This window comes from Erinaceus europaeus, chromosome 11, assembly GCF_950295315.1.
Source record: "Erinaceus europaeus chromosome 11, mEriEur2.1, whole genome shotgun sequence".
Lineage (NCBI taxonomy): Eukaryota > Metazoa > Chordata > Mammalia > Eulipotyphla > Erinaceidae > Erinaceus > Erinaceus europaeus.
The window spans coordinates 4,168,933-4,191,591 of record NC_080172.1 but is presented as its reverse complement, the minus strand read 5'-3'; the positions used below and the strand labels follow the sequence as shown (position 1 = coordinate 4,191,591).

General features: G+C 48.5%; 1 protein-coding gene across 2 annotated transcripts in view; it reads right to left on the bottom strand.

Annotated features, from left to right (window-relative positions):
- The window catches only part of SCAMP1 (secretory carrier membrane protein 1), a 67,837-nt gene extending 45,490 nt beyond the window's left edge, over nucleotides 1-22,347 (bottom strand). The window contains exon 1 of one of the 2 annotated variants that reach the window (XM_060201085.1): nucleotides 22,119-22,347. In XM_060201085.1, the coding sequence (XP_060057068.1) occupies nucleotides 22,119-22,175 (57 nt within the window). In that variant the 5' untranslated portion in view covers nucleotides 22,176-22,347. The remainder of the gene's footprint in view (nucleotides 1-22,118) is intronic. The other variant, XM_060201084.1, reaches the window with a different exon arrangement.
- Between the last annotated feature and the right edge of the window lie 312 nt (nucleotides 22,348-22,659).

The window sequence follows — 22,659 nt, the reverse complement described above, 5'->3', positions numbered from 1 at the left end:
TAGAACCGTGTGGCCCCATCAGACCACAGCAGTGTGCTGCCACGGGCCAGAATACAGCCTGAAGCAAGGCAACAAGAGCCTAGTCTGTGGACCCTGCCCCAGCTCATCCGCCTCCAGCCCCTGCTACAGATCAACGACACAGCCACAGCGCCATCTGCTGGCTGATCAACAGAAACCACACTGAACCAAGACAGAAAAACTACAGCTGTTCAAACTCACTAGGCTTTGGGGGAAATGTCTGACTTCAAATTCAGGAAGCTTATTACGAAGGCAAGTCAAGACTCCAACCATAACCTACACATGCAAACTCAGGATCCCAAAGATCATTTCACCAAAGAGCTACAAAACACAGAGAATTCCAAACAGAACTACATGATATGAGTAACAGTTTGCATGGAGTTGAAGTTCACAACGAAGCCCAAGTAGAATGAGCCACCTTGAGGAGAGAATATCAGTATTAAAAGATAAAACTGCATTCATTATCTTCTTGAGCCCTAAGACAGCAGGAACCCCACATTTCCACTATAGAGCCTATATTTCCCCCAGTCAGTCCTGAAACCTTAGGGGCCCACCTTCCTGCATGCTTCTCTCAATTCATATCAAATAATATTGCATCCGCCGATCACAACCTAGTCAATGCAACGAGTGCCACCTCAGCATGCTTCACTTCAGACTGTGTCCAGAGACTTCAGGTGTGGAATGACAACCCTTCACCCTCATTACTCAGGTGAGACCTTTCCTTCCTCATAAGATTCTCTAATTCCATTTTGGGTGGTTCACTTCCTAACAAAGTCCCCAAACCTAGATACAGACCAGGTCCATGAGATAGAGCCTATGTTCACACGTACCCATAAACCAGGGCAAATATATACCTGAAAGCTGAAGTACACAAGAGTCTGCAGTGAGGACCACCCCCCCCCCAACACTTCATCTGCACTATTCCAGCCTTTAGATCCATGATTGTTCAACAATTTGTTTGGCTTTGTATGTTAATTCTCTTTTAGGCCACCAGGTTCCAGATGCCAGCATGACGCCGACCAGACTTCCCTGGACAGACGACCCCACCAATGTGTCCTGGAGCTCTGCTTCCCCAGAGTGCTGCCCCACTAGGGAAAGAGAGAGGCAGGCTGGGAGTATGGATCCACCTGTCAACTCCCATGTTCAGCGGGGAAGCAATTACAGAAGCCAGACCTTCCACCTTCTGCATCCCACAATGACCCTGGGTCCATGTTCCCAGAGGGATAAAGAATAGGAAAGCTATCAGGGGAGGGGATGGGATATGGAGTTCTGGTGGTGGGAACTGTGTGGAGTTGTACCCCTCTTGTCCTATGGTTTTGTTAATGTCTCCTTTTTTAAATAAATAAAATGAATAAATAAATAAATAAAAGATAAAAGTGCCAGCCAAGAATAGTCTGTCCTGTCAAATCATCCTACACACATGCCGGGCTAGCGTGGGGGTGCCTCTTCCCAGGCACGTACTCTGGGTTGGAGAGAACTTGACCAGAGGCAGCCTGGGCTGCTACTCAGCAATACGAGGGAGACAGATGACTCAGGAACCAAGCTCGTGGTGGCAAAGCAATGCAATTTTTCATTAATCAGAGAGCCAAAGCTTTTAAAGGGCAGACCCGGAAGTGGCAAGTCAGAAACGGAAATGGCTAGGAAAGGGGCAGAGAAAGGCAAAAGGGGCTGGCAAAGTAGGAACTTCCTTAGCAGCTGTTGCGAGGGTTTTAACTGGTAGGATTAATAATACCCTGCAGGTGGGGAGGGTCTCAAGATAGAAAGAAGACAGATCAAAGGGATGGAATGGGTGGGGATCTTTCAGGCAAAACAATGATTATGTAGATAGGCCCCAGTATCAGGAATGCAGGGTGGAGCAGGGCGAGCTGGCTCTCTCTCACACACACACACACACACACACACACACACACACACGAAGCAATAAGTGTTGGAGAGAATACAGAGAAAAGTGGACTTCCGCACACTTGGTGGGAGTGTAAATTGGTGCACCCACTGTGTAAAGTACAGAAACCCCCCAGCGTTAAGAACAGAAAGAAGAACTAATTTAAGGCAAGCACATCCTCATGCTTACCACAGCATGATCTGTGAGTGAACATGGGGGAACAAGGCAGATGCCTGCCAGGTAATGTGGGGTGAAAGATAAAGCAAGCAAAGGAAGAAAGTGAGACTTAGAATCAAGGAAAAGACTGCCGGTTCCCAGAGAAGGTAGTTCAGAGGCGGGTAAAAAAGGGAAGGTTGTCATCTGTATGGTGGTAGACGGGGACAACTCTGGGTAATAATACTCACTCAGTGTAAAGGAAACTTGTCGGCAACACGGCCAAAACCTTCCTAAAGGACTGTCTTCCTCTGCACATGGCACTGCCCTTTGGGCTCCTAAGACACACTATTCAAGGATAAGGCCGCCCTGGCCCAGAAGTCTTAGATGTTCCCATGACTCAACCATGGGATGCTAGTCAGCAGATCACACCACCATCTGGCAACACGTAAAGATGAAAACCCAGAGACAGCTAGGAAGATAGCGAGGCGTATACAACGTTTACCCTGTGGTTCAAAGGACTCAAGGAACATGAGATTAACTGCATCAATGAGACTGCTATAGGTGTTTTTTCCAAGTTTATATCCAAATGAAAAATTTTCTAATATGACAGTCAGGTATGCTCTAGACCCTGATGCCTGAAGGATAGATAGTATACGTCATTCCTTTCATTTCTTAAGACATCTGCTCTGGGAGTCAGGCAGTAGTGCAGAGGGTTAAACACATGTGGCACAAAGTGCAAGGACCGGCATAAGGATCCCGGTTCGAGCCCCCGGCTCCCCACCTGCAGGGGAGTCGCTTCACAGGCAGTAAAGCAGGTCTGCAGGTGTCTGTCTTTCTCTCCCGTCTTCCCCTCCTCTCTCCATTTCTCTGTCCTATCCAACAATGACAACATCAATAACAACAACAATAATAACTACAACAATAAAACAACAAGGGCAACAAAAGGGAAAATAAATATTTTTTTAAAAAAGACATTTGCTTTAAATATGCTTTGTGACAGTGACTTAAGAGACTGTTTGACAAACCTACTAACAACAGTAAATCCTAGAGAAAGGGTCAGGAAAACTGATGAAGCTGTGATCAAAGCGCTGACAGACAGGGTAAGGGAGACATAGAATGTTTACGCAAAAAGACTTTTATACCTGAGGATTCAAGTTCCCACCACTGTATGTCAGAGATGAGCAGTGCTCTGGTCTATCTTTCTCTCTCTCTTACTAAAATAAAACAAAAAAATATATGTTTTAAGTGTAAGCTTTAAAAACAAAAAGCCAACACCCAAGTTTTTTTTGAGACTCTGGGCAATTCTTAACCATCAACTTCTTGATCACAACTCATGCTGGCATTTTAGCATTTTTTCATCTGTGATCATCCACTGGGAGGTGAATGATGTGCAGTATGATTGTTGACACAACTGTCCACGGAGCAACCTTAGCCCCAGCAGAAGGCCTTTTCCACCACCACGAACTATGATCTCCTTTTACTTTAAATGGTTTTTAACTTTTAATAATGTAACATATACAGATGTTGAACTATAATGCTATGTCCCTGAAACCGGAATAAAGTTATAAAACAGTATCACCACAATGAAATTTTACTAATCAGGGAAGACATGTTGGTAAGAATGAAAAAAAAAAAAAAAAGAGAGAGAGAGATCACCATACTCTGCAGCAGAAACATAAAATGCTAGTTATTTCTGAAAATGATTTAGCAGTTACCGTACAACCTAACAATTCCACTGCTAATGATATACACAAGAGAAACAAGACATACATTCTCCCTCTTTCTCGCTCTCTTTTACACACACACACACACGCACACATGCACATGCACACTCACACACAAGACAAGTATTCAGGAAGCTTTTTTTTTCTTTTTTTTTTTTTTTGCCTCCAGAGCCATCACTGGGACTGTGCCAGCACTATGAATCCACTGCTCCTGGCAGCCATTTTTCTTTCTTTTTTTTTTAATTGGGTAAGACAGAGAGGAATGGAGAGAGGAGAGGGAGAGGGAGAGACACCTGCAGGCCTGCATCACCACTGTGAGCTGCCCCCCCACGCACCCACCCCCACAGGTGGGAAGCCAAGTGCTGGGACCAGGATCTTTGTGCAGGTCCTCGTGTTTAGTACTTAACCCGGTGTGCCACCGTCTAGCACCTAAGAAGCATAATTCTTAAGAGACAAAAATACAAAAAAAAAAAGCAACTAATGAAAGCACAAATAGTCATACAACAGAGTAATATTGTCAATAAAGAACTACAGCTGGGAGTCGGGCAGTTGCGCAGGTAGTTAAGCGCACGTGGCACAAAGCACAGGGATCAGTGTAAGGATCCCAGTCTGAGCCCGTGGCCCCCCACCTGCAGGGGAATCGCTTCACAGGCGATGAATCAGGTCTGCAGGTGTCTGTCTTTCTCTCCCCCTCTGTCTTCCCCTCCTCTCTCCATTTCTCTCTGTCCTGTTCAACAACAATGACATCAATAACAATAATAGCTACAACAATAAAACAACAAGGGCAACAAAAGAGAATAAATAAATATTTTTTAAAAAAGAACTACAGCCTTAAAATTAGTAAAATAGTAGTAAGAGTTATGCACCCTAGGTGCTAAGATTAAATAAATTAACAGAAGAAGAGGGTAGAGTTGTGAACTGATGCACAATTATAACCAAAACCACCTGAGAACCTGCTTCACCCCCAGCCCGAGACAAGATGGCCTTCACCAGCCATGCACTTGTGTACACAGGCAATCACTCTGCACCCACCTAGTCTGTCCCAGACAAGCCAGTGACAGAAGAGTCAGCAGAGCGACGACAGTAGGGTGGGGGTGGGGATGCCAGCAGGAGCTAAGGCCAGAGTGTGCACAGATGCGGTCTCTCCCACAAGAGCTGCCCACGCCTCACCATCGCTTGTCTCTTTCTCTCTCTCTTCTTTTCACAAGCCTGCTGGCTAAATACACATACAAAGTATCTACTTTGCTTCAAGAACCTGCAGAGCTCAGAAAAAGGTTCAAGGCCAGATTCCCAGTCAACCCCCAGACAGGATCACTCAACATGCTGTAACAGTGATGTGCCTTGAATGGTCATGCTAAGTGAGAGCTGCCAATCATAAAAGACTATGTGTTGTATGATACCATCCATATGGAGCATTTAGATCCAAAGGATTCGAATCTAACGGCAAAGAAAACAAAAGCAAAAATAAACTAATGGGACTACATCAAACTGAAGAGCTCCTCACAGCAAAGGGTATCACCACCCTAACAGAGAAGCACCCTAGAGCATGGGAGAAAGAAGGTCTCTGCACAACACACCTCAAAGGACTAATAACCAGAATACATAAAAAGCTCAGTAAGTAAAGAAGGAGAAGGAGGAGGAGGAGGAGAAGAAAGAGAAGGAAAAGGAGAAGGATGGGAGTCGGGCGGTAGCGCAGCGGGTTAAGCGCAGGTGGCGCAAAGCGCAAGGACCGGCATAAGGATCCCGGTTCGAACCCCGGCTCCCCACCTGCAGGGGAGTCGCTTCACAGGCGGTGAAGCAGGTCTGCAGGTGTCTATCTTTCTCTCCCCTCTCTCTGTCTTCCCCTCCTCTCTCCGTTTCTCTCTGTCCTATCCAACAACGACGACAATAATAACTACAACAATAAAACAACAAGGGCAACAAAAGGGAATAAATAAATAAAATAAAATAAAATAAAAAAAAAAGAAAAGGAGGAGGAGAAAGAGAAGGGGGAAGAGAAGGAGGAGGAGAAGGAGGAGGAGGAGGAGAAGGAGGAGGAGGAGAAAAAGAAGGGGGAAGAGAAGGAGGAGGAGGAGGAGGAGGAGGAGGAGGAGGAGAAGGAGGAGGAGAAGGAGGAGGAGGAGAAAGAGAAGGGGGAAGAGGAGGAGGAGGAGGAGAAAGAAGACGAAAGAAGGAGAAGAACAACAACAACAAGGGGGGAGGAGGGGAAGGGGTTGGGGGAGGTGGAGGAGGAGAAGGAGGAGGAGGAGGAGGAGGAGGAGGAGAAATGGGGCAAGGGCAGAGACAAATGACACTAAGGAAGAGAGCCAGAGGGCCAACAGATACACAAAAAGGTGCTCAAAGCTACTGATGATCAGAGAACTGCAAAGACAGACAATGACGAGACACCACATCACACCCGTGAAAATGTCACTCATCAGAAAGGACAGAAACAACAGATGCTGGAGAGGATGTGGAGGAAAAGGACAGTTCTGCACAGCTGGTGGGAGTGTGAAATGGCCCAACCACTGTGGAGAGCAGTCTGGCGATTTCTCAGGACACTAGAAATGGACCTGCCCCACCACCCAGCAATTTTCTCCTGGGGATTTACCCAAATGCAACAAAAGCACCTATCAGAAGAGATCTGTGTGCACCTGTATTCATAGCAGCACAATGTGTAACTGCCAAAACCTGGAAGCAACCCAGGTGTCCAACATCAGATGAGTGGCTTAAAAAACAAATCAATGGGACGACATCAAATTGAAAAGCTTCTGCACAGCCAGAGAAACCATCACACAAACAAAGAGACCCCTCACAGAATGGGAGAAGAACTTCACATGCCATACGTCAGACAAGTAATCACCAAAATATACACGGAGCTCAGCAAACTTAGCAACAAAGCAAAAAATGAGGAGAGGAGATGAACAGAATAGTTTCTACAGAAGAGATACAAAAGGCTAACAAACACAGGAAAAATCGATCCAGGTCGCTGATTGTCAGAGAAATGCAAATAAAGACAACAATGAGATACCACCTCACCCCTGTGAGAATGGCATACATCGAAAAGGACAGCAGCAACAAATGCTGGAGAGGCTGTGGGGACAGAGGAACCCTTCTGCACTGCTGGTGGGAATGTAAATTGGTCCAGCCTCTGTGGAGAGCAGTCTGGAGAACTCTCACAAGGCTAGACATGGACCTTCCATATGACCCAGTAATTCCTCTCCCAGGGATATACCCCAAGGATTCCAGAACACTCAACAAAAAAGATGTGTGTACACCTATGTTCATAGCAGCACAATTCGTAGTAGCTAAAACCTGGAAGCAACCCAGGTGCCCAACAACAGAGGAGTGGCTGAGAAAGCTGTGGTATATATACACAATGGAATACTACGCCGCTATTAAGAACAGTGAACCCACCTTCTCTGACCCATCTTGGATGGAGCTAGAAGGAATTCTGTGAAGTGATCTAAGTCAGAAAGACAAAGATGAGTATGGGATGATCCCACTCATAAACAGAAGCTGAGAAAGAACAACAGAAAGGGAAACTCAAAGCAGGATCTGACTGAGTTTGGAGTAGGGCACCAAAGTAAAAATGTCTGGGTGGAGGGTGAGGGTGGATGTTCGGCTTCCCCTGGGGGGGGGGGGGGGGATGTGTGTGTGTGGGATGGACATAGTATTTTGGTGGTAGGAATGGTGTTCAAGTACACTCCTATTAACTTTTAGTCAAATAAATCACTATTTAATATGAGAGGGAAATAACTAAATGTCTCAGACTTTTTAATACACAGACCACAGGCTGAGTCTCTGAAATGCTGACTCTCCTAAAAGCTTAGACCACGGAGAACAGAAGCAACCGGTGGTGTTACTCTATAAGACACATCTACGTATAAAAATAATGTCAAAGGACATAAATTATGGTGATGTTGTGTACGATACAGCAAATCCTAACAATGGGATTTTCAAAGTCAACCCAATTGCCAAATAATTTGATTACAGCAATAACTATTGCCTTCTTAAACCCTAAGACAGCAGGAACCTCCCACTTCCTCTATAGAGCCTGTATTTCCCCCAGTCCTGGAACCTCTAGAGTGGGGCTCACTTTCCTTCATGCTTCTCTCAATTCATACCAAATGATATTGCATCCGCTGATCCCAACCTAATCAATGCAACGAGTACCACCTCGGCATGCTTCACTTCAGACTGTGTCCAGAGATGTCAGGTGTGGAATGACAACCCTTCAGCCTCATTATTCGGGTGAGACCTTTCCTTTCTCATGGTATTCTCTAATTCCATTTTGGATGGTTCACTTCCTAACAAAGTCCCAAAACCCAGATATAGACCAGGTCCCATGAGATAGGGCATATGGTCACATGTATCCATAAATTAGAGCAAAATATATACCTGAAAGCAAAAGTACACAATAGTCTGCAGTGAGTCAGTAAATGCAAGCAAGTAGAAAGACTTAAAAGACACCATAAAGTTCCTAAGGAAATAGTTTCTATTTAGACTTAATACCCTCCTTACCTACTTCCTATTACACTTCTCTCAGTCATTCCCAACCTAACCTTATCAAAGCAAGGACTGCAAAAGCTGAATAAGGGCAAGAGACTGGCATACTTTAATGATGACTCTTTAGTCACTATCAGGCCACCCCATCAACTAGGGCCCTAGCTGGGGAGTCCTGAGATTCCCAAACAGACATGATGGGCCTAGACCTCGAACAGGTCTCTCTCTCCATTGTTACCAGTCATCTTCATCAGGAACAACACAACAGACCCCTTTGTGGGCTCCCATAAGACCTTGCCCTCAACGTGGATCAACAGCAGAGAATGTTCCATCCTCCGAAGGGAGGCTGGACAACAAACTCTATGCTACACCTGAGGAAGATGGTTCCTGATACTGGGGCAGCTTGGCATGTTCCTACTCATGACCACAGAATGTGAGCTCAGATCTACAGGGATGCAGAGGTCACACAGGCTCCTAAGCTGAATATGGGCCCCAGATCAGATCAGATCAAATCGATGGGGTTTACAGTCAACAATATTTATACCCCTTTCCCATATTTGGGAGCTACTCTCTTCCCTGATCCAGCTTTCTAGCCCCCCTTTCAGCCATGACATCATCTCCTTAGACAATAACTTGGATTCACCTGCGTGTCAGATGTCAGGCTCAGGGAAAAAAAAAATAGTATTAGTTATATTCCAAAGGACCCATGACTAAACAGGCCTACTAGCTATCTACAAAACAGAGACCTCCCAAATCTTCATCTGCACTATTCCAGCCTTTAGGTTCATGATGAGTCAACAATCTGTTTGGCTTTATATGTTAACTCTTTTTTCAGCCACCAGGTTCTAGATGCTACCATGATGCCAACCAAAATTCCCTGGACAGACAACCCACCAATGTGTCCTGGAGCTTCGCTTCCACAGAGCCCTGCCCCACTAGGGAAAGAGAGAGACAGGTTGGGAGTATGGATCCACCTGTCAATGCCCATGTTCAGCGGGGAAGCAATGACAGAAGCCAGACCTTCCACCTTCTGCACCCCACAGTGACCCTGGGTCCATGCTCCCAGAGGGATAAAGAATAGGAAAGCTATCAGGGGAGGGGGATGGGATACGGAGTTCTGGTGGTGGGAACTGTGTGGAGTTGTGCCCCTCTTATCCTATGGTTTTGTCAGTGTTTCCTTTTTATAAATAAATTTTTTTAATATTGAAAAAAAACCTGAGAGATAGGTATAACTCGTCTGTTAAAAATGGCAGTCATCTCCTCTTCACCTCACTGGAAGAGATAACGTTAAACGAGATAAGCCAAAAGGAGAAGGGCAAATACTGACTGATCTCACTTATAAGTGGGACCTAATAAATGGAGGCAGGGAGGAAGGGCACAGAGTGAAACGTGGGTTGGACAAGGTGGATGCCATCAAGGCAGAAGACCGTGGGGCAGGTGAGCGAGGGAGCGAGGAGTGGAAGAGAATCGGGGTCCGGGCGCGTGATGGAACTGCACCCATGTGTCAACGACACACTGGGAACCATTAACTCACTGGACTGAAAAAAAATGGATATGGGCCCGGGCGGTGGCGCACCTGGCTGAGCGCACAACTTGCAATGTGCTGGGGCCAGGTTTGAGTGCGCAGCCCCCGCCTGCAGGGGGAAAGCTTTGCGAGTGGTGACGCAGGGCGGCACGTGCCTCTGTCTCTCTCCCTCTGTATCTCCCCCTTACCTCTCGATTTCTGGCTGTGTCACTTTTATCTATTTATATTCACATTCCGGGGTCTAGCTCAGTGGTGAAGCGTCTGGTCACAATGCCGCCCACCCACGCTGTCCCGGAGTGCGGCAAGCCAGAGGCTGCTGAATCGAGTCTTAACCGAAGTCAGTGTTCTGGCTCTCTTACATAGGCAGTCAACCTTTACCTGCACTTCTTTCTATCTGAAAGCTAAAATACACAGACGGTTCATCAAACCTTTTCTTAACAAATAAAACTCTAAATGAGGTTAAGCTTGAGGCCAGCTGGTGGTGCACCTGGTTACAGTGCACAAGGACCTGGGTTACCTGAGTGCATGTCACAGTGCACAAGGACCTGGGTTCAAGCCCTTGCTCCCCACCTGCAGGGGGAAACCTTCACAAGTGGTGAAGCAGGGTTGCAGGTGTCTCTCTGTCTCTCTGTCTCTCTGTCTCCACCTTCCTCTCAATTTCTGACTGTCTCTATCAAATAAATAAGTAAAGATTTAAAATAAATAAATGAGGTTGAGCTCCTCAGGTCAGTATTTAGAAGCACAACACTGGCAGTGCAATGGTTATGTAAAAAGACTTTCAGACCTGAGGTTCCAGAGTTCCTGGTTTAATCCCATCACTAGCACAAGCCAGCACACAGCAGTGCTCCAGTGATAAACTAACTTAAAGGGGGAGTGGAAGTAGGCAGAGCACCACCAGGTACAAGCACTCCCTACAGTATATCCATGGAAGGAGGAGAATGTTCCATTTCCAACTGAAGTTCCAGGGATTCACCTACTAACTACTTATAACTTAAAACATAACCACTTTTTAAAATGATTGGATTCAAAGATAAGAAAAGTGAAATTACTTTTCAAAAACCACTCTAGTTAAATTAGCAAGTACACAGCTCTCCAACATTTAAGAACCTAAATCATAAGCCGATCTTCCAGGAAGAGTAAATGAGGCCCCTCACTATCCCCCCACTCAAGCAGCGCCTAACAGTCTCCAAGATCCCCACGCTTCTTAGACAGCCAGTGAACTGTACATCTTGGTCTTGTTGCTATTTCTATTAATACCAAAAGGCCTGAAAGTTAATGAGAATTAGAGTCTGCCTGTGAAAATCTGGGCAATTCAGGAATGTAATAAAGGGGAATAATCATATGTTGCAGAGATAATTCTACACCAGTTTCTTTATCAGTTATTTTAAGAGCTTCCAATCTTTGTGCTGGTTCAAAAGGAAAAGTCCTAAAACTATGAGAAATGTACTATTTTCACAAATAGAAAATATAGTTTTATATGTCAGCAAAAAAAAAAAGAAAGATTGTGTGCCCAGGGCCACCAGCAGAGGGGAAAAAACAAAGTAGGCAGCCTGGCTTGAGAGACGCCGTTCAATCTACTCGCTCTACTCCAGGAAAGCAGCCCGACAGCTGCAGTCCTCACCCGCTCTCTGACCTCATGACCAGCAAACTCAGAACACAGACGGCTCTGACTGCATCGTGTAGCGTTCACAGGCCACCTCCTTACGAGGCCAGCACTGCACGGTGGCTAAGTTCTCCCGCTGTATAAATATCAACATTTTAAAATACATATGTATTAGGAGTCAGGCAGTAGTAGCGCAGCGGGTTAAGCGCAGGTGGCGCGAAGCACAAGGACCAGCTCAAGGATCCCTGTTCGAGCCCCCGGCTCCCCACCTGCAGGGGGGTCGCTTCACAGGCGGTGAAGCAGGTCTGCAGGTGTCTGTCTTTCTCTCCCCCTCTCCGTCTTCCCCTCCTCTTTCCATTTCTCTCTGTCCTATCCAACAACGACAACATCAATAACAATAATAACTACAACAACAACGAAAAACAAGGACAACAAAAGAGAAAATAAATAAATAAATAAATAAAATATATTTAAAAAAAGAGAGAGAGAGAGAGGGAGGGAGTTGGGCGGTAGCACCGGCGGGTTAAGCGCATGTGGCGCGAAGCGCAAGGACTGGCTGAAGGATCCCGGTTCAAGCCTCCAGTTCCCCACCTGCAGGGGAGTCATTTCACAGACAGTGAAGCAGGTCTGCAGGTGTCTGTCTTTCTCTCCCCGTTTTACCCTCCTCTCTCCAATTCTCTCTGTCCTATCCAACAACGACGACATCAATAACCACAACAATTTAAAAAGGAAAACAAGGGCAACAAAAGGGAAAATAAATATAAAAAATTAAATATATATATATATATAGAGAGAGAGAGAGAGAGAAACAGTGGAAAGTGGTGCGATGGACACTGCACTCAGTGTGTCAGCAGGAGACCTTGAATTTGCACCACCCCCCCCACCGCCACACTCACCAGAGAGATGCTCTGGGCCACATGCACAGGCACTCAAGCTCCCTCGCCCCCTCTGTCACTAATAAAATCTTTAATCCCCACCCCCAATTATATTTCTAAGCAGTTAGAAAAAGTATGCAGGGCTGGGTAGTGGCCCACCTGGTTGAGCACACGTTACAATGTGCAAAGAAGGACCCGGGTTCAAATCCCCAGTCCCCACCTGCAGGGGGAGAGCTTCAAGAGTGCTGAAGCAAGGCTGCAGGTTTCTCTCTGTCTCCCCCCTTCCTCTCAATTCCTGGCTGTCTCTATCCAATAAATAAAGATAATTTTTTAAAAAAATGTTTAAAGAAAAGAAAAAATGAGGGAGTCGAGAGGTAGCGCAGCAAGTTAAGCGCACGTGGCGCAAAGCACAAGGACCGGCCTAAGGATCCTGGTTCGAGCCCCCCCACACCTGCAGGGGAGTCGCCTCACAGGCAGTGAAGCAGGTCTGCAGGTGTCTGTCTTTCTCTCCCTCTCTCTGTCTTCCCCTCCTCTCTCTGTTTCTCTCTGTCCTATCCAATAACACCAAGAACAACAACTACAACAATAAATAAAGAAAGAAAAGAAAAGAAAAAACGCCGGGTGGTGGTGCACCTGGTTGAGGGCACATGTTACAGTGCACAAGGACCCAGGTTCGAGCCCCGGGCCCCACTTGCAGGAAAAAGCTTCACAAGTGGTGAAACAGGGCTGCAGGTGTCTCTGTCTCCCTCTTTATCACCTCCTTCCCTCTCGATTTCTGGCTGTCTCAATCTAATAAATAGGTAAAGAAATAAGGAAAGGGAAGAGAAAAGAGAAGTGAAGAGAGGAAAAACGCATATGATGCACTTCTTTTATGCTTAAAGAGTTTTTCCATTTTCACAGTACATCACTAACCTGTAAATAATCCACTAAAACTTATGACTATCTGAGATAACAAAAACTAGGCATACTGAGTCAAAAATAAAACCAAAAGATGGGCTAAATCAACCCAAAACAAGCAGCAACACCTGTCAGTAAGCTACTAACAGCTGGTGCCAGAGTCACACTATCTCACAGTCAGAAGCCATTATTCTCAGTGCATCTTCCTGCCGGTACCTCACTGCTTTGCAGACACTCCAAATCACCGCCTGAGAACTCTAGCCGCTCACTGTCAGGGGCACCCCACAAGGAAAAGGGTCTGCATGGATAACACTGTTGTCTCACCATTCCTTCCGGGACAAACTTTTTGGGACGGGCACTATATTATCTGCTCCTGAGAAACTGGCTTCCCTGAGTGAAGTGCCTTTGGTAACATCAGTCCACGAGGGCACTTTGGGGTCAAACAACAGAGGGCAGGCTCGCCCAAGTGGAAGAAGCCACCTCAGACCACTTAGCAGAAGCTGAGGCCCAGAGCACAAGCGGTGCCTACGATTTAAGGCTTCCTCTCTACGATTTAAGGCTTCCTCTCAAGCTGAGGTGGCCAGACTCATCCCAACTTCCAGTATAACAAAGCAAGTATAACAATGCATTCTTTCAGGTACAAAATGTATCTACACAGGTACAAAGAAGTAACAATTACCTGGTTCCAAAGTAGAAGGGGGGGGGGGGGGAAGGACACAGAGAAATGCCTACCTGAGGGGCCAGGCAGTGGCACACCTGGTTGAGTGCACATGTTACAGTGAGCAAGGACCCAGGTTCGAGTCCCTGGTCCCCACCTGCAGGGGGAGAGCTTCACAAGTGGTGAAGCAGTGCTGCAGGTGTCTCTCTGTCTCTCTTCCTCTCTATCCTCCCTTCCCTCTTGATTTCTGGCTGTCTCTATCCAATAAATAAATAAAGATAATAAAAATAATAATTGTTTTCAATTATTTTTTTTTTTAAAAAAAAGAGAGAAATCCCTACCTGAGCCAGATAGGTCATCTAAATTCTGCCTGAATGCCTTCTCATGTTGGAAGGAAGGAAGGAAGGGAGGGAGGGAGGAAGGGAGGGAGGAGAAAGGAAGAAAGGGAGAAAAAGAGAGAAAGAGAGAGAGAGAGAAGGAGAGGAAGGAAAAGGGAGAAAGAGGGAAAGAAAGGGAAAAAAGAAAACCCTGATGCTAGGCTATTCAAACAGATTTTAAAATCTTCTGTGGGGCTGGGCAGTAGCATGTCACCATGCAAAGGGTCCAGGCTCAAGCCCCCGGTCCCCACCTGCAGGGGGAAGCTCCACAAGAGGTGAAGCAGGGCTGCTGGTGTCTCTCTCTCTCCCCCTCTCTCCCTCGCTCTCCCGATCCCCTCTCAATTTTTCTCTATCCTATCAAGGAAAAAGCAAAAAACTCTAATGCAAGTACAAAATTTACCTTCATGTGAACTCTAGCACCGGCATTCCATTTTTTCCTTCGAAAGCAAGAATAAGTTTAGTCAAACCGCTACACGTATGAGTACCTCAGATTCCTCTTTGACGTCTATAAACCCTTTGAGTAAACTCTTTCCTTTTTCGGGGGGTGTGTGGGGCCAGTGCCGTGCTCTGGGCCAACTCTCTCATTCAGAGAAGGATAGAGGGAGAACGGACGAGCGGCGGCGCACCCAGGCAAGCACGCACATCACAGTGTGTAAGGACCTGGGTTCAAGCCCCTGGCCCCACGAGTGGTGAAGTAGGGCTGCGGGTGTCCCTGTCTCCCTCCTTTCTCAATTTCTCTCGTCTCCATCCAGTGAATAAAATTTGTAAAGAGACAAAGGGAGCGACAGCAAAGCAGAGGTTCTCTCCAGAGCCATGTGGTGCTGGGCTTCCAGCCTCAGCCACAGCAGGCAAGGCAGGCGCCCTGGGCGAACCGTTTCCTCTTTGACTAACTGGAACTTGAATTATTCTTCTGAGGACTTGATTCCAGTCCCATCACCATTCCGACTTTTTAGGGCACACCCCACTTCTTTCAAGTCATCCATATGTGCTCTTGGCTGCATAAGACAAGAACAGAATCTTGCAGATAAACTTTTAGGAACTGGGGAGTCGGGCGGTAGCGCAGCAGGTTAAGCACAGGTGGCACAAAACGCAAGGACTGGCCTAAGGATCCCGGTTCGAGCCCCCGGCTCCCCACCTGCAGGGGAGTCACTTCACAAGCAGTGAAGCAGGTCTGCAGGTGTCTGTCTTTCTCTCCCTCTCTGTCTTCCCCTCCTCTCTCCATTTCTCTGTCCTATCCAACAACAATGAACACAATAGCAGTAACAATAAGAACAACCATTTTAAAAGGGCAACAAAAGGGGGAAAATAAATAAATATAAAAATATATTCATTTTTGATTCTTCATTTAATGGCAAAAGAGACCCAGAAACCACAGCTCCACTGTGGCATATGCAGGGCCCTGCAATGAGCCCAGGGCCCCACACTGCAGCTGCTGCCACTCCCCTCAGGCAGCACTGCTGCACTAAGCACAAAGCCCAGGCTCTTCCTAGTACACCACAAGGGAGAGAGCCAACTGCTGCCCCTCGGACGGACGGACGGACGGACGGACGGACGGACGGCCGGCTCCAGTTGACTGACTGTCAGAGGCCTGAGCACGGCCACCAGCAGACAAAGCTCCCGCTGCCTGAAGTTACAGGAGTGACTCCGGGCAGGGCAGTAACACTGGGAAACAAACAGACGCCCAGGCTAAGGCTTGTTCAAACACTCAACAGGAAGCAAGTGGCTGCGGCTGACCACCACACTTACCCACCTGCACCTGACGGAGTATAAGGCAGGCCACGGCACCGAAGCTTCCTCGAAACCGTGCGAGCTGGGCTCACGCTACCCAGTCGAGCTACTCGGCCCGTCCAATACACTGTTTTTATGTATCAACCTGAAGAGAATGGGAACTCCCGCAGCTGACACAAATGTAAAATCCGACAGACCGCTAATGACTATCACTGAAAGATAAAGTCTGCAAAATCAGACTGTCACAGAAGGAATCCTCAAAATCCTACCCCAGTGCTATCTGATTTCCGGTCTTAAACTTTAAATGAGTAAGGCTGGAGTGGCATCAACGAATCATAAATGAAAAAATGAATACCACCCCTGAGTTAGAGGGTCACTTTTTTTTTTTTCCTCCTCCAGGGTTATTGCTGGGCTCGGTGCCTGCACCATGAACCCACCGCTCCTGGAGGCCATTTTTCCCCCCTTTTGTTGCCCTTGTTGTAGCTTCGTTGTGGTTATTATTATTGCCCTTGTTGACGCAATTCGTTGTCGGATAGGACAGACAGAAATGGAGAGAGGAGGGGAAGACAGAGAGGGGGAGAGAAAGACAGACACCTGCAGACCTGCTTCACCACCCGTGAAGCGACTCCCCTGCAGGTGGGGAGCCGGGGGCTCGAACCAGGATCCTTACACCGGTCCCTGCGCTTTGCGCCACCTGCGCTTAACCCGCTGCGCCACCGCCCGACTGAGGGTCACTTTTTAACAAGGTTTTCAACTTCTGCTAAACTCCAAAGGTACTACCAAAATTATACATGGAAAGACAGCATAAATACGATATAAGTTGAGGTCATTTTAAAGATATTTTTGATATTTATTCTGAGTAAAGATAGAAATTAAGAGGGCAGGGGGAGAAAGGAGAGAAACAGAAAAAAGAGACGCCTGCATAACTGCTTCTCACTTGTGAAGGCCCCGCCCCCTGCAACTGGGGACTAAGGACTTTGGCCCTTGAGCACTGTACCGTGCGCTCTCTACGAGGAAGCCCTAAAGAGCACGGGAATAAAATCTAAACATCTTTTCTTTGATCAGAGCACTACACAGCTGGCTTATGGTGGTCTGAACTTTGGAGACTGAATCGCCACCACCAAGCTTCATGCATGAACTCCACTGTGTGAATGACTGTGCTAGCTCCCTGGCCCAAGTAAAATTCATTTTTGAGGCGGTCGGGCGGTGGCGCAGTGGGTTAAGCGCAGGTGGCACAAAGCACAAGGACCGGCGTAAGAATCCCGGTTCGAGCCCCCGGCTCCCCACCTGCAGGGGAGTCGCTTCACAGGCAGTGAAGCAGGTCTGCAGGTGTCTGTCTTTCTCTCCCCCTCTCTGTCTTCCCCTCCCCTCTCCATTTCTCTCTGTCCTATCCAACAACGAACAACGTCAACAATGGTAATAATAATAAACACAACATGGCTACAACAACAAGGGCAACAAAAAGGGGAAAAAATGGCCTCCAGGAGGGGTGGATTCATGGTGCAGGCACTGAGCCCAGCAATAACCCTGGAGGGGAAAAAAAATTAATTTTTGAGATGAAAACAGAATGAACAGTGTGCTTAACTCCTGCATAGGGCTGGAGAGAGAGCTCACCAGGAAAGACACAAGTCTTTCGGTGTGCACAGTCCAGGGACCACACAGGGTGTGAGAGGCACCAGCTCCTCCAGTGTGGTGATGTCTCTCTGCCTCTCTGCACCTTCATCTGGGTGATAAAGCAGCGCAAAGAGACCAGGTGACGGCCTCACCCTGTAGGCACGCACCATTACCATGCGTGAGGACCCAGGTTCAAGTTCCCGGTCCCCCTGCAAAGGAGAAGCTAACTGTGCTTCAGGTGTGTCTGCTTCTCTCAGGTGTCACCCCTCCTCTGCCTTTATCTGGCTCTTACCCTCTAATTTAAAGTGCTCAAAGGGTTAACAGGTGGTAACACACCTGGTTAAGTGCACGTTATAATGTTCAAGCCCACAGACCCCACCTGCAGGGGGGAAGTTTCACTAGCGGTGGGTGAAGCAGTGCTGTAGATGGCGCTCTCGCCCTTTCTATCTCAACAACCCCCTCAATTTCTCTGTCCTATCAAATAAATCACTTTTAAAAAGTGTCCCCCAGTGTGCTCCAGGAGGTGGCGCAGTGGATAAAGCATTGGACTCTCAAGCACGAGGTCCCGAGTTCAATCCCTGGCAGCACGTGTGCCAGAGTGATGTCTGGTTCTTTCTCCTATCTTTCTCTTTAATAAATAAATAAAATCTTTAAAAAAGAAAAAAGAAAGTAAGTCTCAAAAAAAAATAATAATAAAGTCCACCAAGAATGGAGTCATCATACAGGTACTGAGTCCCAAGTCTTGGCAATAGTCCTAGTGAAAAAAATAAATAAGTAAACCACAGTTCTATTAGACAAGAAGCGCGGATAGTGCAGAAACACAAAATTCTGGCAGCCTGGTCCTAGTGTGGTAGGTCACCTACGGCAAATCAGTCACTTTTTAGGCTCTGGCTGTCTTGGACCTAATTCTTTACGGCCATGATCCCTCAATGGCAACCAAGCAAACAGCTACAACCAGCATTCCAGAAGATTCAGAAGGAACATGAGCTTTATCGAGTTAATAAGCTAAGAAAAACTCGGTTAGCTATAGTTAAATAGAATTTCTTGAATTGCTAGTTACTAGTTGAAGCCATCAGGCACTGGGTTTAAGAGAAAATATACATACATAAATCTAATCCTATTAACATGGAGAAAGTGCTGTTCTCACATTTTACAGAACAGTAAACTGAGGCACAGATAGGCTAAATCATCTTCCAAGGCGTCACCGAGGGCTGGCTAAGAACAAGACTAGGAACAAACGCAGGGCTTGCGTGGCCTGGGAAGAGGCACAGTGGAGAGCCCACAGTGGGCTCTGAAGCATGGGGTCCTGAGTTCAAACCTCGGCATCACTCGCGCCAGACCAATACTCTTGTTCTCGCTCCTCTCCAAAAGCAGGATTTAGCTTTTAACTCATGAGCCAAAAAGTTTAAACGTCACACTCTGTGTCTCAAGTCCATGACCTTAACACGATGAAAACCTAAGCGTCAACAATGCGACGTGTGCGGTATCAACAACAGACCAACAACAGACTGGGAGGCCTGTGATCTAAGCTCGATACGGATTCTGCATGACCTATACGGATTCTAAGAGTGCATTCACCCCTTGGCCTTTTGTTTTGCTTTTTTGAGCCGTAAAATAAAATCTACATACATTTTATGGCCTTTCCTTCCAAGTTTGGAAGCTGATTCTTTAAAATTACATGAAATGATATTACAAAATAAATATTCTGGTCCAAGCAGCTATCATTTTAGGGGGATGTTCTAACTACTTATTAAGCTTGCCCTCTCCACAAACTGCATTCATTCTTACACCTGCTCATACAGTCTCCATTGGCTACTAAAATCTCTTTATTTCTCTTCCCAAGTCTGTCTCCATATTAGACTAACAGACTTAATGATAGAGATTTCTTCAGTATCTGTAGAATGAATGAAGAGACATAGCAGGTATTCAAATAAACACATGTTGATCAGGTAGAAAATAGTTTTCCTTTCTAGCTTTAAAAACACATCGTAACAATTCAAGGATGGGTTCTCAGAAACATTTATGCAACTAACAATCAATATTCTTGTAATCACTAGCTATTTCCAATTATTCCAAGTTCCTTGATACACAATAAAAACTTCAAATTCCATTAAAAAAATTGACTGAGCCTAAATACAACCACCAGAACAAAGCAGATGTTCAAAAAAAAAAAAGAACCGAATCCAGCAAACATTGAACAAGTTGTTAGAATCAACCGACTCACTATAGTCGTATTGCCATTCAGACTGTCGAAAATGTTCATGCTACTGCTCCAATGATAATGATGGCAAGTTTTCCTCAAAGAAAACGCAGGGAGGGTGCTAAAGATGAGAGGCAAAGCAGCAGAAATCAAATCGTTTCCAACCAAGACAAAACCAGGAAGGCTGCTAGATGTGAAGTGCCCACGAAAGGATTCACCCAGGCTCAGACGACAGTGTCTCGCCCCAAAGGGAGAAACAGAGACATAAAATGAACCTGAGGAGGTCGGGCGGTGGCGCAGCAGGTTAAGTGCTGGTGGCGCAAAGCGCAAGGGCCGGCGAAAGGATCCCGGTTCGAGCCCCCGGCTCCCCACCTGCAGGGGAGTCACTTCCCAGGCGGTGAAGCAGGTCTGCAGGTGTCTGTCTCTCCCCCTCTCTGTCTTCCCCTCTTCTGTCTGTTTCTCTCTGTCCTATCCAATAACGAACGACATCAACAATAACAATAATGGCAACAAACGGGGGGGGGGGGGGGGGGATGGCCTCCAGGAGCAGTGGATTCATGGTGCAGGCACTGAGCCCCAGCAATAACCCTGGAGGCAAAAAAAGAACCTGGATACAGGAGGCTCAATGAGGACATTTGGTCGGGCTGTCAGGTGTGGAGTAAACAGCTAGTTAACTGTCTAAATGAGGAACAGCTCACAGGTTCTTCATGTTCTACCTTTAAAAGTTACCACCACCACCCACTTAGCAAGTTATATGACGTCTCTTTAGAATAATTTGATGGGATAGTAAATACTAAATGTGTGGGAGGGAAATTCTTCCATTAATGTGCAACGACATCCTCTGTTTAAAGAAAAAAGAAAAAAAAAAAAAACAGCCCTGAAAGTTCTAGGCCAATAATGCAGACAGAATGTCAAGTGGTAACAGCGGCCGTGGAATTATGCGTCTGCGAATCAAGTTATCCATAATAACCAGAGCCATTTCTTCCGTCAAGCTGATAAGCAAAACCTGGTTTCTTTTCTTCCTCTCCCAGGGCTCTTAGTCCAAGAAAACCAGAAGTTTAAAAAAAAATTTTTTAATAATAAATAAAGCAGAGTGGGGAACTCAACAAGCCCCAAGTCGCAATAAAAGTTACAGTTGCTTTCCGAGTGAGTCCGGTGAAAAGTTACGCACTGCAGCGATGGGGGCGTGGGGGGGAGAAACGACGAAGCATGTCGGCAGCCGCTCCCACGACCAGATCCAACAAAGCAAAACCAAAACACTGAGGCACTTTTGCAGAGATATTTCTAACGTCGCGGCGGCGCGAGGGATGCAGGCCCCGCCTGGGCACCTCTGCACGCCCCCTCCCTCCCTCACCTGGCCAGGTGGGAGCCTGGGCACCTCTGCACGGCCCCTCCCTCCCTCCCTCACCTGGCCAGGTGGGAGCCTGGGCACCTCTGCACGCCCCCTCCCTCCCTCACCTGGGCCAGGTGGGAGCCTGGGCACCTCTGCACGCCCCCTCCCTCCCTCACCTGGCCAGGTGGGAGCCTGGGCACCTCTGCACGGCCCCTCCCTCCCTCCCTCACCTGGCCAGGTGGGAGCCTGGGCACCTCTGCACGCCCCCTCCCTCCCTCACCTGGCCAGGTGGGAGCCTGGGCATCTCTGCACGACTCCTCCCTCCCTCACCTGGGCCAGGTGGGAGCCTGGGCACCTCTGCACGCCCCCTCCCTCCCTCACCTGGCCAGGTGGGAGCCTGGGCACCTCTGCACGGCCCCTCCCTCCCTCCCTCACCTGGCCAGGTGAGAGCCTGGGCATCTCTGCCCGCCCCCTCCCTCCCTCACCTGGCCAGGTGGGAGCCTGGGCACCTCGGCCCGCCCCTCCCTCCCTCCCCTCCCCGGCCAGGTGCAGGGCTGCCGAGGCGGAGGTGTGCGAGCACCAGCGCGGCCTCCCGAGCGCGCTCAATTTGCTTGTTTCAACTTCTGCCAGAATAGCAGGCAGCTCCCTCCGCCCGACACGGGCGCCTCGCTCTTCCTGGTTTTGTTTATTATTGTTGTTGTTGTTGTTGGGGGGGGGGAGAATGGCAGCCCGCCGGCCGTCTCGGGCTGGGCGGGATCGTCGCCTGGCATGTCGTTCTCGTCGTCGTCGCGGTTTAATCGCCGCGTCCCCGGCCCCCCCCCCCCGCTGCCCCCGGCGGCCCCGCGGCCTGGCAGGTGGGTGACGAGGTGACGGGGTGACGAGCGCACCTGCCCCGCACCCCAGAGCCCGCCCCGCTTCCCCCCTGCTCCCAGCGACCCCGAGGGCGGCACGGACGGACGGACGGACGGAGGGAAGGAGGGAGGGAGGGAGGGACGCCCCGGAGGTGCTGCGGCCCGGGGCCCGTCTCCGGGGCCGCCGCTCACCTTGAAGGGGTTGTTGAGGTCCGGGTCGGCGAAGGGGTTGCTGTCGAAATCCGACATGTCTGCGGCGCGCGGCGTCACCCGGCCGACCCAGGCGCAGGACACGGACGAGGCGAGGCCGCCGCCCCCCTGCGCGCTCACGTCGCCGCCGCCGCCGCCGAGCAGATCCGGGTGCAGCGCGCGGGGCCGCCGCCGCCGCCGGAGACACTGCGCATGCTCCGTGCGCCCGCGGCCGCTCGCTTTCCCGTCCCCGCCCGGCCCGGATTCCGTTCCGGGCTTTGGCGACGACCAGGGGTGGCCGGGGGCGGAGCTATCCGGAGACGGGGCGTGTCGTGGGGGCGGAGCTATGCGGAGACCCGTGACCCGGGGGCGGAGCTATCCGGAGACGGAAGATCTGGGGGCGGGGCGGGGCGTGGGGGCGGGGCTATCCGGAGACCAACGATCCGGGGGCGGAGCTATCCGGAGACGGGGTGACCAGGGGGGGAGCTATCCGGAGACGGGCGATCTGGGGGCGGGGCTATCCGGGGCGGGGCTATCCGGGGCG